Source organism: Magnolia sinica, chromosome 1 (assembly GCF_029962835.1).
Source record: "Magnolia sinica isolate HGM2019 chromosome 1, MsV1, whole genome shotgun sequence".
Taxonomy (NCBI): Eukaryota; Viridiplantae; Streptophyta; class Magnoliopsida; order Magnoliales; family Magnoliaceae; genus Magnolia; species Magnolia sinica.
Window position 1 is genome coordinate 136,740,769 of NC_080573.1, and position 13,938 is coordinate 136,754,706.

Sequence of the window (13,938 nt, forward strand, 5' to 3'; positions counted from 1 at the left end):
GCCTTCTGAACGGGGTAGATCTAACTTGCACCACTAAGCGTAGGTTATGGTGACACATCTTGACACGCTGTAACAGAGTATGAATCGTGCACACATGTGCACAAACAGACACATGCGCACGTACGTATAAGACAGCGGGTGTGCACGCACGTGCGCATACATGGTAACACGTGCCATTCAGAATGCGTCCTATAATATTACTTGTACCCGGGCTAACTGGGTTTGGGTCTTGGCAAGTCCTGCTCTAATTCTTGAAGACCTAGACCAGGATCTGATGAGGATCGGGTACCTGTTGGGGTTTTGGATTTAAGTTGAGGACAGAAAAGAGTATTAATTACATGATTCAGTCCACTGATTGATGGATTAGATTGCGTCGACAAGTGCACTTTGAAACAAACATTTTGTGTAAATGGGCTCTTTTACATGCTTGTGGATTAAGAAACCTAACTTGTTGCTAGAATCATCATTACATGGACACGTCCTCAAAACTAACTGGAACCCACCAGGATCCAGTTAGGCTGGACCCTACCTGACCTTAACTGGGTCCGTACTCAAACCTGGATAGACCTCCTCGAATTTTGACTAGGTCCATCACATGGGCCAGATTCAAACTTGAATAAATCCAAATTTTAATCAACTCTAAAAGGTGAAACCCAAACCTGGCGTGATTTCTTAACGGTTCAAAAAGATGGAACAGACCCATTGAAATCCGGTACCCACAACTCCTAGTATCCTTTTATCTCTGTCTCAACAAACAAATACACACATGGGCACGGCCACATCTACTGTCCCTCTACCATTCACACCATCTAAGTGACAAAGCTCAAAATCTCCATAGTTAATGCTGAGTGTGACGTCCACTTACAATAGCCCTTGAAAGTGGAAGCTGCCCATGATGTCCACGTGACATCCATTCCTACACCAGTTTCCCCAATTCATATTATGACATGAGCTCGAAAATAAAAAATGAGGTGGGTCATTGTGATGTTTATATACCATCCGATCCGTTTATAAGTCTATTGTCACAAGGATGAAAGGAAAACACAAATATTAAGCTTATCCAAAACTTATGCAGCCCCCACTAAGGTTAATTTCAATGGCGGGGTTCAATCTTCATCTTTTTTCTATAGGGTAGCTTGATTGAGTTTTAGTTCCTCGTTTCTAAGCTTATGTCCTAATGTGGTATGGTGAAATCGATGGACGAATTAGATGTCAAAGAACATTGTGGTGGCCGGCAGAGATAATGCCTACATGGGCTTGCTGGAGGTGGGGGTGATTGGAAAATCCTGATTCCTCTATGTCCTTTCCTGAGGGCAGACCTAAGATCAAGTCCCACTCTAGTGCACCTGGTTGTGGTGGGATCTACTGTAAAATGGTAAGTCCCACCATAAATATCACTGTTCTTGAAAATCAGCCCAATCCATTCAATAGGTGGGCCACTCCTGTATGTTGACCCAGATCGTTTAGGTCAGCAGTGTGGCTAATCTGATGAGTGGATCAGCCAGAGTTTTTTTTTTTTTTCATTTTCATGCCATGTGATATTCATTATTGGACCTACCATTTCTCCATGGTACAGATTTTTTACACTATTAATTTCTCATAAATTATGCAATTGCACCACATGAAAAATGATTGTACCACCTCATGATATATTTTTCTGTGGACTTGGGAGCTTTTCTAACCAACCAAATACTCTTATCAACTGCATACCCTCGTCATAGATTTGTGTTGGTTTGCACACAATCTCAAAGTACCAGTGTGACATATGGGGCAGTTACTTGCAAGGTGGATGACCTCTGCTCATTCACGTCTTCAATTATAAGTGTAAGACTTCATCCATTGTACGGTCACCTTTAATATCTAGGTAGTATGATGGTAAACTGCGGACCACCGAAGTTAAAATGTAGTCTGCCACCGGGTTTATGTCCACAGTTCATTATTTGATACTACTTAAAAATTCAAATTTTCATTGAGACAGGATGACGATTTGACCATTTCGTAGATCTAATTTGCCTAGTTCGAGGAACGTCTTATGTGCTTGGTCATGTGACCATTAAAATTAATCAAGTGGCTGAAAACAACCCACATTTCTCTTACTTAAAAGGTTTTTTTTTTTTTTTTTTTTTTTTTAAATTTTTTTTTTTTATATATATATATATATATATATTATTTTTTAAAATTATATATTATTATTATTTTATGAAGGGTGACTCTCCGGTGTTCCTATCTAACAAGAGAATCACTTTCTTCAAAGCTAACTGATCTAAGGAATGGGAGATACAATGATAAAACTAGTATATTTACAAATCTTACCGTCCACCTAACTCCATTTGGGGAATCCTCGAAGAATTTACTCGAATTTCTCCAATTATACTTAGATTAGAGATTGAACTCAATAGACATAAAAGTACAATGAATTAGTTCAACGAATTCCAGCATATGAAACTGAAATTTCGTTCACTAGCATTGACTTGATTTGCATTTTCAGGTGTGGTTTAAGTAAATTAACTAACCGTGGGTTGGCCCCACCACGGACCAGTGGTCCTTTTCTCTTCCTCGCTTTTAACAAACATGATGGTAGCCATTTCTAGGATGGACCACTCTACCATTTAATATCTATTATTCATGATGGGAGTCATGGGACCTATTTCTTGAATTCGCTTTTGCAAACCGCGAATTATAAGAGCCAGCCACGTGAAACGTGGGAGAAATTTCTATAATATGGCAGCACGTGATAGATGATACACAATCACTAAGAAATTAGTATGCATTGTGGAATACTTGCAATTTAAATTAAACTGAACAAGTAATGGATTCCAGTATAGATGCATCATGAAACAAAAGTCTGACTGATTTGATAGGGTTAGGTGGAGATTTATGGGATGGTTGAAAAAAAAAAAATCAATTGTCCAATTTCAACGAACAAGTGTACTTGCCGGAGTATCAAATAACTCTCTGGTGGTAAATAATATTAAATATTAATGCAGGTTGACTTCTAATAAGACACTGCTAGAAGTTTTAATTATCTTTTTATTTTTTTAAAAGATAACTTTCACAGTGTGACAGAGTGGTGGTTCGGTACATGTGACATACAAGTCAAATAAGCCTTTTTTTGTCATGGCCCTAGTTCAATGGACAAATGTAGACCGATCACATGTCGATGTAGAGAGGGCGGTGGACCTATTCTTGGCACAAAAGCACTGAAAGAAGCCCGGATTCAAGAGGACCTAGTCGGTTAGATCCAAGCCAGTCTTATGTAGGGCATGACGCGTATTCTAGATTGAGAGAAATTGTCACTCGAAATGCGAATTATAAATTGGCCATAACTTTTGCTATGGGTATTATTATTACGGGATGCACAACATAAGAATTTTGCTGGAATAGGCCATCTGGGACCAACCAGCCCGTATAAGGGGTTGCGTCGCTCTATTTCATAAGAAAATGACTCATTTCTATTATAAAACATAATTTTACGAAACTCTTACTATTTTTAATAAGTTTTAGGTTGGACGTATCTCTTTAATTTTAGAATTTTAGTATATGATGTCTTCTTAGAATTTGATTTTTATTGTGCCAGGAGTCATCTAAAAAAAATAAATTAGAACTTTCTATTTGTAGTAAATTTTACTATTTGGGATCAGTTTTGGTTTAGTCGAATTAAGACTCTTAATTAGAATTTGTGTTTTATTATTTAAAGTATTGTAATTTTATTTTAGAGATATGAACAAAATTATTTCGAAATTTTCTTTATTTCTTGTGAATTCAAGAGCCTTTACACCTTGTGGATTCAAGGCTTGCACACTTTAGGTAGACGGTGATCTTCTTTATTATCTTTCCATGCTCTTCCCTTACGTCAGTTGGTATCATAGTGAGGCTTTTTTTTCAGTTTGATGACATCTAATGATGGTATAAGCAACAATTTCATGGACGGTGCTCCAGGGGTTAATTTTATAGCAGCGATGCTTGAAGCTTTCTAGCGGGAGAATCGGCAACCCATGTAAGGATTGCAAGCAGTTCTTGACCGCATGACAAAGGCCTTAAGGCAAATTCGTATTTGTGATAATGAACGGCCTCAGGTTGGGGTTGGGGCTCTCAATCACCATATTCATGGCGCGATACAGAGGTAGATCGTAGACCAACATTAGAAGATAGTGGATATAGCGATGAGAAGATTGATGATATGATTCTCCAACAAGAAGAATAAGGGATGCCAGGCTGGATCAAAATAAGGATTTTATAATGAAGTTCGATCTCCTTATCTTCAATGATTAACTTCACATCAAGGACTTTCTCGATTGAATTTATGAGGTTGAGCGATTCTTTGACTATATGGATATTTCTGAGGAGAAAAGAGTCAAGCTTGTGGCCTAGAAGTTGAAGAGTAGAGTCAAGGCTTGGTGGGAAAAACTTCAACTTACTCGAACCAGGAAGATGAAAGCACCCATCCACATGTGGCAGTGGATATATAATTAATGCGGACACAATTCCTTCCGAGCGACTATGATCGAGTATTGTTCAAGCAATATCAAAATTGTCAGTACGGTAGCTGATCAATGAGGGATTATGTAGAGGAATTCTATCATCTGTCCACAAGAAATGATCTAGTTGAGACTGAGTTGCAACAAGTCGCTAAATTCATCAGTGGCTTATATATGACAATTCAAGATTGAATCTAGATACAACTCGTCTAGACGATGAACAGGTCAATCAAGTTGGCCAATTGAACAGAGATGCAACTGGAGCATTCCAATACATAAAACTATGCTTCAAATAGGGTAACTACTATTGGACCTTCATAGGATATATCACAATCCCATAGAAAGGAACTTATGGGGGGCATCCTCGACCTTCTCCAATCATGAACCAAGATTTGCAGAGCGACCAGGTTAGACCTCAGAAGGCAACAACTGATGCTGCTGGTCCAAGTAGAATCCCTAACCCCTACGATTTGTCTCTACTAGACAAGTGCTATCGATGTGTCCAACATGGTTATCGATCTAATGTGTCCTTAGAGATAGATGGCTAGTCTAACCATTAATGATGGGGGAGTAGAAAATGCAGATGATGATCTAGAAATTAGTGACATTGAGCACACCGAGAATGATGGAGAAGGATACAAATGGACCACGAATATCACGACGAGTTTTTGATCATAAGGAAGTTGGTGTATATATCAAAGAAGGGAGTAGATCCACAACGATATAACATCTTTTAAACAAGGTGCACCGTGAATAAAAATATTTGTAATATGATCATAGATGTCGAGAGTAGTAAGAATATCATGTTAAAGATTATAGTGAAGAAGTTGCAAATGAAGACAAAAAAACACCCATCTATATACATAATTGGATGGATTAAGAAGGTTAGCGAGACAAAGGTAATCAAATGATGCTGTATTTCTTTCTCCATTGGTAAATACTATAAGGACAAAGTAATATATGACGTATTCGACATATATGCTAATCACTTGTTACTTTGTCAACCATGTCAATATGATGTTGATGCCATGCATAGAGGTTGAGATAATATATTTATTTTTTGTTAAAGATGGTAGAATTAAAAATTATACTCGTCCTTATGAGAATGGATAACCAACCCGAGTGGAGATGCGGTCCCTCCTAACCATATAGGATTTCGTGAAAGAATCTAGGGATACGAGAGAGGTATATGTACTGATCATATAGGGGAAAGAAGTAAAGCCTACGAATATTCCTGAGAAGTTAAAACCAATGCATAGGAATTCAAGAAAATCATGCCCAATGAGCTCCCCATCGATTGCACTCCATGTAGGATATTTAACATCATATTGACATTATCCCAACTCCCAAGGGCAAGTTTACCCAATCACACTCATTATCAGATGAATTCAAAAAAAGTATGAGATCTTGCAAGGGCATGTGGAGGAACTGATTGTGAGGGTCTAGTGAGAGAGAGAGAGAGAGAGAGAGAGAGAGAGAGAGAGAGAGAGAGAGAGAGCCCATGTGCTATGACAGCCCCACTGACACTTAAGAAGGATGGGAGTTAGCATTTCTCCAAATTGGATTTAAGGATCGGTTATCATCAAATCCGTATCAAGTCGGGTGACGAGTGAAAATAGTGTTTAAGACCAAGGAGGGTCTATTTAAGTGGTTGGTTACGCCCTTTGGATTCTTGAATATGCCTAACACTTTTATGAGTTTAATGAATTAGGTTCTAAAATTGTTTATGGAACAGTTTGTAGTAGTCTATTTCAATGATATTCTGATTTATAGTCGGAGTAAGGAAAATCATGTGGAGCATTTCAAGTAAGTACTTTAAGTGTTTATAACAGAAAATAAATTATACATTAATCTAAAGAAGTGTAGTTTTATGACAGATAGCCTCTTATTTTTTGGTTTTATGGTAACGTGCATGGGAATCCATGTGTATAAAGAGAAAGTTAAAGCCATCAGAGAGTGGCCGATTCCATAAAATATTCATGAAGTGTAAAGTTTTTATGGATTGACAACTTTATATTTTTTTGGTTCGTGAGGAACTTTAGTGCCATTATAACCCTATCACTTATTGTATGAAGAAATGTTAGTTTCAATGGACCGAGGAAGTAGACATAAGCTTTGAAGAGATTAAGGAATGATTGTCTACCACCTAATTAGTTCTTGTGTTCCCTATCTTTGATAAGCTATTTGAGGTCGAGTGGGATGCTTCTTACGTAGGTATTGGAGGTGTTATCTTCAAAGGGCAGGCTGGTAGCATTCTACAATGAAAAGCTAAGTGAAGCTCATAGGAAGTGGTTGACATACAAGTTGGAGTTATATGCAGTCGTCTAGAAACATTATCTGATCTAGATGGAGTTTATCCTCTATACAAACCATCAGTCCCTCAAATATATTAACAATTAAGCTAATGTCAATTATATGCATGCCAGATGAATTCCTTTATTATTTATTTATTATTATTATTATTTTTTTTATGAATTCACGTTTGTGTTGAAACATAAAGTACGATAACATAATAAGATTGTTGATGCACTTAGTAGACATACGACCTTACTACTTACCATTAGTAACGAGGTCATGGGGTTGGATTGCCTCAAAGAATTATATGTAGATGGTGACAACTTCAAGGACATGTGGGCCAGATGCTAGGTGGATTAGTCGAGTGACTTGCATATCCATGACGATTTTCTCTTTAAGGGAAACTAGTTATGCATTCCACAGAGTTCACTGCAAGAGTGGGTCATTTAGGAGTTACATGGCAGTGACCTCGACGGTCACTTAAGGCAAGACAAGACGATAGCTCTTTTGGAGGAATGCTACTTTTGGCCACAATTAAAGAGGGATGTCGGGAAAATGGTGCAGATGTGTTATACATGTCAAACATCTAAGGAGTAGTTATAGAACACAAGCTTTTACATCCCTTTACCTGTACTTGATGACCCTTGAAAGGACTTGTCCATGGATTTCGTGTTAAGTCTTGGACCCAGCGAGGTATGCATTCAGTATTTGTGGGGGTTAACAGGTTCTTAAAGATGATCCACTGCATCCAATGTAAGAATACTCTAGATGCGACCCATGTATCCAATCTATCCTTTAAAGAGGAAGTGCGACTACATGGTGTCCCCAAGACAATTACCTCTGATCGCGATACCAAATTCTTCCGTCACTTCAAAAGGACTTTATACTGATGATTTGACACCACATTATAGTTTAATAGTGCTTACCACTCTTAGACAAATGGACAAACAAAAATGGTGAATCTTACGCTCGGGAACTTTATACATTATATCTTTGGTGATAAGCTTAAATAGTGGGATCTTATTCTGGCTCAGGTGAAGTTTGTCTTCAACAATATGCAGAATCGGTCCACCGACAAGTCCTCATTCCAGGTTGTGTACGGTCGAGTTTTTAAGCATACACTCGACTTGGTTCCATTGCCTAAGTTACTGAGAATGAGTGTTGCTGTGGAAATATGGCAGATCGGATTTCAATTATGCATGCCGATGTTAAAAAAATTATAGGCTTCCAACACCAAGTACAAGGAAGGGGTTGAGAAACATCGGAACCAAAAAATATTTGAAGTGGGTGACGACATGTTGTTTCACCTACACAAGGAGTGGTTTCTGACTGCGACATACGACAAGCTGAGAAATAAGAAGATATGGCAAGTTCCAATATTTAGGAAAATCAATGATAACGCTTATGTCGTTAATCTACCTAAGGACCTAGAGATCTCGCGAACGTTCTTTCTAAAATATTTATATGAGTATCATGAGCTAAGCCTAATGGATAACTTGAGGATGAATTCTTTTTAAGTGGACGGGACTGATGTAGAGCAGATTTTATACCTATTCTCGGCATAGATGGACCGAAAGTGAACCTAGTCCATTAGAGCTGTACCCAGTCTTAAGCATAACGTAACTAGGCCCTAAGCACGTCCAGATTGAAAAAATTTATTCTGGATCGAGAGATATTGTCATTCGAAGTATGAATTAGGAGTGTACATTGAACCGGTAGAACTGTGGAACCGGACCGGAACCGACCAAACAGTCTGGTTTGGTTTGGTTCTAGAGTGCACCGGTTTTGATTCTGGTTCTAAAATTTAAAGAACCGTTTAGTTTGGTTCAGTTCCAGTTTGGGGGTATGTAGAATCGAACCGAACCGTGGATCCGAACCATGGATCCGATATGTGGAACCGAACTTGGAACTGTGAGTGTACAATATATTTTAGTTGTATATTTGACTCATGATTTATGGTTTACAATGCACTCTTTGCTTGTTTTCATAAATGTATTTTTCACACCATATACAATTTCTAAACCATTTATCAAGTGGATCAAAATACGAATGGACATGGGCTAAATTATAAAATAGAACATGCAATTAGACCGGATTATAAAAAACCCAGAACCATGAAACCGATCTGGAACCGAACCAGTTTTCACCGTCCGGTTTCGGTTCGGTTCTAAGGTACTAACAGTCCGTTTCCGGTTCCAGTTCCGAAAATCCTGGAACCGTAAGGAACGGTTTGGTTCCGGTTTCACCCCAGAATTAGACCGAACCGAACTGTGTGCACCCCTAGTACGAACTGTAAATTACTCATAACTTTTTATCCGAGTATCATTGCGGGATGCACGACATATGAATTTTGATTGGAACAGGCCATCTAGGACCAACCAACCCACTTATATAGGTCGTGTCGCTCCATTTCACAAGAAAATGACTTATTCCTATTCAAAATAATAGTTTTACAAAAATCTTAATAGTTTTAGTCAATTTTAAATTAGACATATAATTTTATCATTTTAGATTGTAAGTATATGATGTCTTTTTAGAATTTTCCCTGACAAAATTAAATAAGAACTTTTTATTTTTTGTAAAATTTATTATTTTGAGTAAATTTTAGTTTAACTGAATTAGGACTTTTAATTAGGGTTTGCATTTTATTATTTAAAGCATTAAAATTTTGTTTTATAGACATTAATAAAAGTACTCTGAATTTTGCTTTATTTCTTTATTGTGGATTTAAGAGTCATTACACGTTGTGGATTCAAAATTTAGAAACTCGAGGTGGATGGTGATCTTCCTCTTTATCTCTTCACGCTCCTGCCGTGTTATATGTTTACATTCAGTCTAATTTTGTAGTTTTGATGAACCTACAGTGAATTTCATGATATGGACAGTTTACTTTTGAGTCATAAGGACTCCTCGTGTACAATTTCCAAGTGAGTGTGTATGAACCACCTCCCACCCTGCTAGAGTATCGGGTAAAGAAAGGGTTTTACTGAAAAAAAGAAATCAACATGATTAAAATTTGAAATTTGAAAACTCGATGGTAGGAATCAAAGAAACTTTAACACCCAAAAGGTGCCCGTTTCTTTCTTGGGATTGAGTGTTCTTGTGAGAGTAAGCTAGTAACAAATCACATTGCCCTTTGGCAACAACTACACCATCCAGGCCATCCAAATAGTTGGTCCCACTGTGGATGGGTCATGATGACGATCAGACGGTCCTACCGTCCAATTGGTCATGAGGATGGTTAAAGGTATGATCGTATGGTCCAAATTCATAGATGTTTAAGAACCGATTGTCAGTGTGGTTGTGCTCTATACACAATTCAGGCCATGCAAATTGCTGGGGTGATTGTGAATGGATCACAGTGCAAAAAATAAACTGATCAGACTATCTTCACCTTTCAGTTGGTAGCCATCCAAAATGATGGTTCAAGATATGTTGCAATGGTTCAAATTCATCAGTATGATCGGATGGTTAAGGACCTTTTATCACTTGTCATTGGGATTATTGAGTTGGGCTCCTTACAGAATTGGATGTGTTGGTAATGGTACCGTACGGTGCAGCAAACTGAGACCATCTTACTCAGTCGTGTGTAGAGAGAGAGAGAGAGAGAGAGAGAGAGAGAGAGAGAGAGAGCACCAATCCATAGTTTTTATTTTATTTATTTTATTTTTTTTAAGAAAGAAAGAAAGAAAGAAAGGACAGACATAAGATGATAAATAAGCAAAATGATATCAAGATATTTTCTCTTAATAAGTATTAGGCATAAAAAAACAAACCATTAATATCCAAAATGGTGCCCTTTTGAGGGAATCTGCACTTCTTCATACCCCACTATGAAAACAAACAAAAGAAGCGACAACAACAAGAAGATGAAAGTTCTAAAAAATTTAAATGCAAGGGCTTTAGAACCTCAAACAAACCCACTTGTAACCTTCATTTTGGCATCATTTCATGACACTTATACAGTTCTCCGACCCCACCAAACCAGAGAGAGAGAGAGAGAGAGAGAGAGTTCAACCCTGATACAACTAATCTTTCTTCACTCCAAAATTACAAAAAAAGAAAGAAAGAAAAGAAAATAAAGAGCTAAAAATCCAACAATGTGAACTGTTGCACTTCTCACGTGCTTCTTGCTAGCATCTCCTGGTACCTCCTGTAAGACTCTTGCTTCTCCAACCTGAACTTCTCATGACAACTTGCAATGAACATATCTGCGAGCCGGTCGATCTCCTCGACTGCCATGTCGGCCTCTGAATCCTCCGGAAGCTTCTCTTCGAGCCAGTGCAGGTACCTCGACAGCGGTGGCTCGATCCCCTCATCATTATCGCCGGCCTCTTCGGCCATGAAGACCGAAGAATCCCACGTGGAGTCGTAGTATGCCGTGGGCTCTGGCATTGGTATCACGTGAGAGGAAGACCAGTTGTAATGCAATCTGAAGGAGCTGTAGAGGCTGTTTTTCTTCTTCCTTCTCTCCTTTTTGCTGTAACTGTTCTTGGTCTTGTTGACTAGATGTACAACCATGGACTTTGCTTTGGTGATTGCTCTTACTACGTGGTAGAAGGGTGGGAAGATGTGAGATTGGATTAGGGTTTTGATCTTCATGGAGTTTGGGCTAGGGCATGGTATCTTCATTGTAATTTCATGCAGATGCTTGGGCGATTTTCCAAATCTTGTTTTTGGGAACCTAGAGCTGGGTGCTCAAATGATTCCTTCTCATGCATTTATAAGTGGGCCAGATTCAGAATAGACATTGGGTTTATCTAAATAACGAAAGTGCCATCGACTATGGTGGCCGAAGGAGTTGGGTGTTAGTTCACCACCACCGTTTTAAGTTATGGTCGCATGCGTTCCATGCATGTACTTCTATCCAAACCGTCCAGATTGTGATGGGCCAATATCAGATCGAACATAGTTTGAATTGAGCTATCTTAAGTCGTTGAATTTGGACCACTGAACATTTTCTTTTTTAACCGTCTATTTGATAGCCAAGAATTGGATTCTTAGCAGTCTTCTGTCCGCGTGATTTTCGGACTATGCTTCATCCACGATGGCCTTGGGATATTGACGGTTTGATTGACTTGCAGACATGCCAAATGTAGGGTTGATTAGACGCCACAACTTAAGAAATGCTCGTGGAATAGCATGTATCTTTTGATTGATGGACTGACGTCTGTATTTGTCACCATCTAGAGAGAGAGAGAGAGAGAGAGAGAGAGAGGCCCCAGTTGTGTCGATCTGGACCGTTCAATCTGTGGACCACTTCCTGTATGCTCCTTATAACAAAATCGTACGGAAGGGGTCTATCTAAACATCACGTAAAGTTTCAATGACATACTTTAGACGGACCGGAATACTCAACCACGATTATTGCCCGCAGATATCCAGTCCGTTCATCAGGTGGGCACCCTCGTGTTCACCGCACATAAAAACAATAATCTCAATCAAAACTAGGTGGGCCAAACCATGGGAAACCACTAATTTCATTCGGCTCGGCCTGTTTGAGTTGAGGCTGATTTTTGGTGATTAGCATGCGCCAATAGGTGGGACGCGGATTAGATACTGACAGGTTGAGTAGCCAGTCCACTATTGAAGTGACGTCACCAAGTTATGTGGGTCCCACTATGATGTATGTGTTGTATCCACACCGTCCATCCATTTTGAGATATCATTTTAGGGCATGAGCCAAAAAATGAGGTATATAAAAATCTGTAGTGGACCCACCACAGAAAACAGTGGGGAGAGTGATCCCCACCGTTGAAACTATCCTAAGGCTCACCATAATGTTTATTTGAAATCCAACCTGTTTAAAAGTTTAAAAAGACATGGAAGAAGAGAAAACACAAACATCAAATTGATGATCTAAAACTTTTGTAGCCTTTAGATGTTTTTAACGGTAGGTGTCACTGTCCCCACTATTTTCGGGTCCACTGGAGCTTTGGATTTAACTCATTCTCTGGATATTGCTAGAGGTTGGCATCAGTCCGGATCGGATCAGATTGTGGCCAACTCGATTCGATCCTTAATCTCAATGCCTTGAACCGAATTCGATCCGATTCATGACCGGTTCTGGGTCACATGACTTGGGCCGATCCGACGCATGGTTGGCCTGACCTAAATTGAGTCTGACTCGGTCAGGAAAATCAAGTCGGATTGGGTTGGGTACGAATTGGATTGTATGATTTAATCCAATTGATTCATGTGGTGTGGTCCACTTCAACCTTTAATATACCTTATTTTTTTGTTCAAGGCCTACAATGATATTTCAAAATTGATAAATGGCTTAGATAAAACATATACATCAAGGTGGGCCCCACATGACTCTAAAATAACATTCCATCTACCGTAACCATATTTTTACCGAGCCGTTGACGTGCACTGCACGAAATGGCAATGACTTGCTCCTTACGCAACCACAGCTTGCACAACATGACATTTGTATCGACGTCAGCGAGTTCTGTGGGTCTGATCATGGGGTATGTGTTATATCCAAACCGTCCATTCATTTGGCGAGCTCGTCTTAAGGCTTGGGACGAAAAATAAGACAAATCTAACTATCAAGTGGACCACATGAATTGTTTAACGGTGAAAATCATTCGCTGCTGATATTTGTGGTATGGTCCAAATGATCTTTGAATATATATATATATATATTGATGGTGTTTATAATGATCTCTAAAAATATATGAACGGTGTAGATATAATAAATACATCACTGTGGGGCTCAGATAACTCTGATCTTCTTTGAACCGTTCGTACAACTCGGAGCTCGAGGAGTGCCAGACGGCAGTACCGGAAAGTGGAAATTGGCTACTCTCCCTGCCACCAGCCAATGGCTGGTGGTCGGTGCTCTGTGGGCCCCACCATGATGTATGTGTTTCATCCATGCCCTCCATCTATTTTTATAGATCATTTTATGTTATGCATAAAAAAAAGAGGTATATGAAAATCTCAAGTAGACCACATTTTTGGAAATAGTGTTTAATGAACGTTGACCATTAAAAACGTTTTGGAGGCCATAAAAGTTTTTAATCAAGCTGATATTTATTTTTTCCCTTAATCTCGTTCCTTATGACCTAATCAATAGATTTGATGTCAAATAAACAGTACATTGGGCCTTAGGAGGATTATAATGGTGGATATCCAATCATTATTGTTTTCCTGTGGT

The 13,938-nt window shown here is 38.8% G+C and overlaps 1 protein-coding gene across 1 annotated transcript; it reads right to left on the reverse strand.

The window, feature by feature from the left end:
* Positions 1-10,585: 10,585 nt before the first annotated feature.
* Positions 10,586-11,475, reverse strand: LOC131220967 (uncharacterized). Its single transcript, XM_058216040.1, has one exon. It carries the CDS (start codon positions 11,403-11,405, stop codon positions 10,893-10,895), a length of 513 nt encoding a protein of 170 aa, XP_058072023.1. The 5' UTR covers positions 11,406-11,475; the 3' UTR covers positions 10,586-10,892.
* Between the last annotated feature and the right edge of the window lie 2,463 nt (positions 11,476-13,938).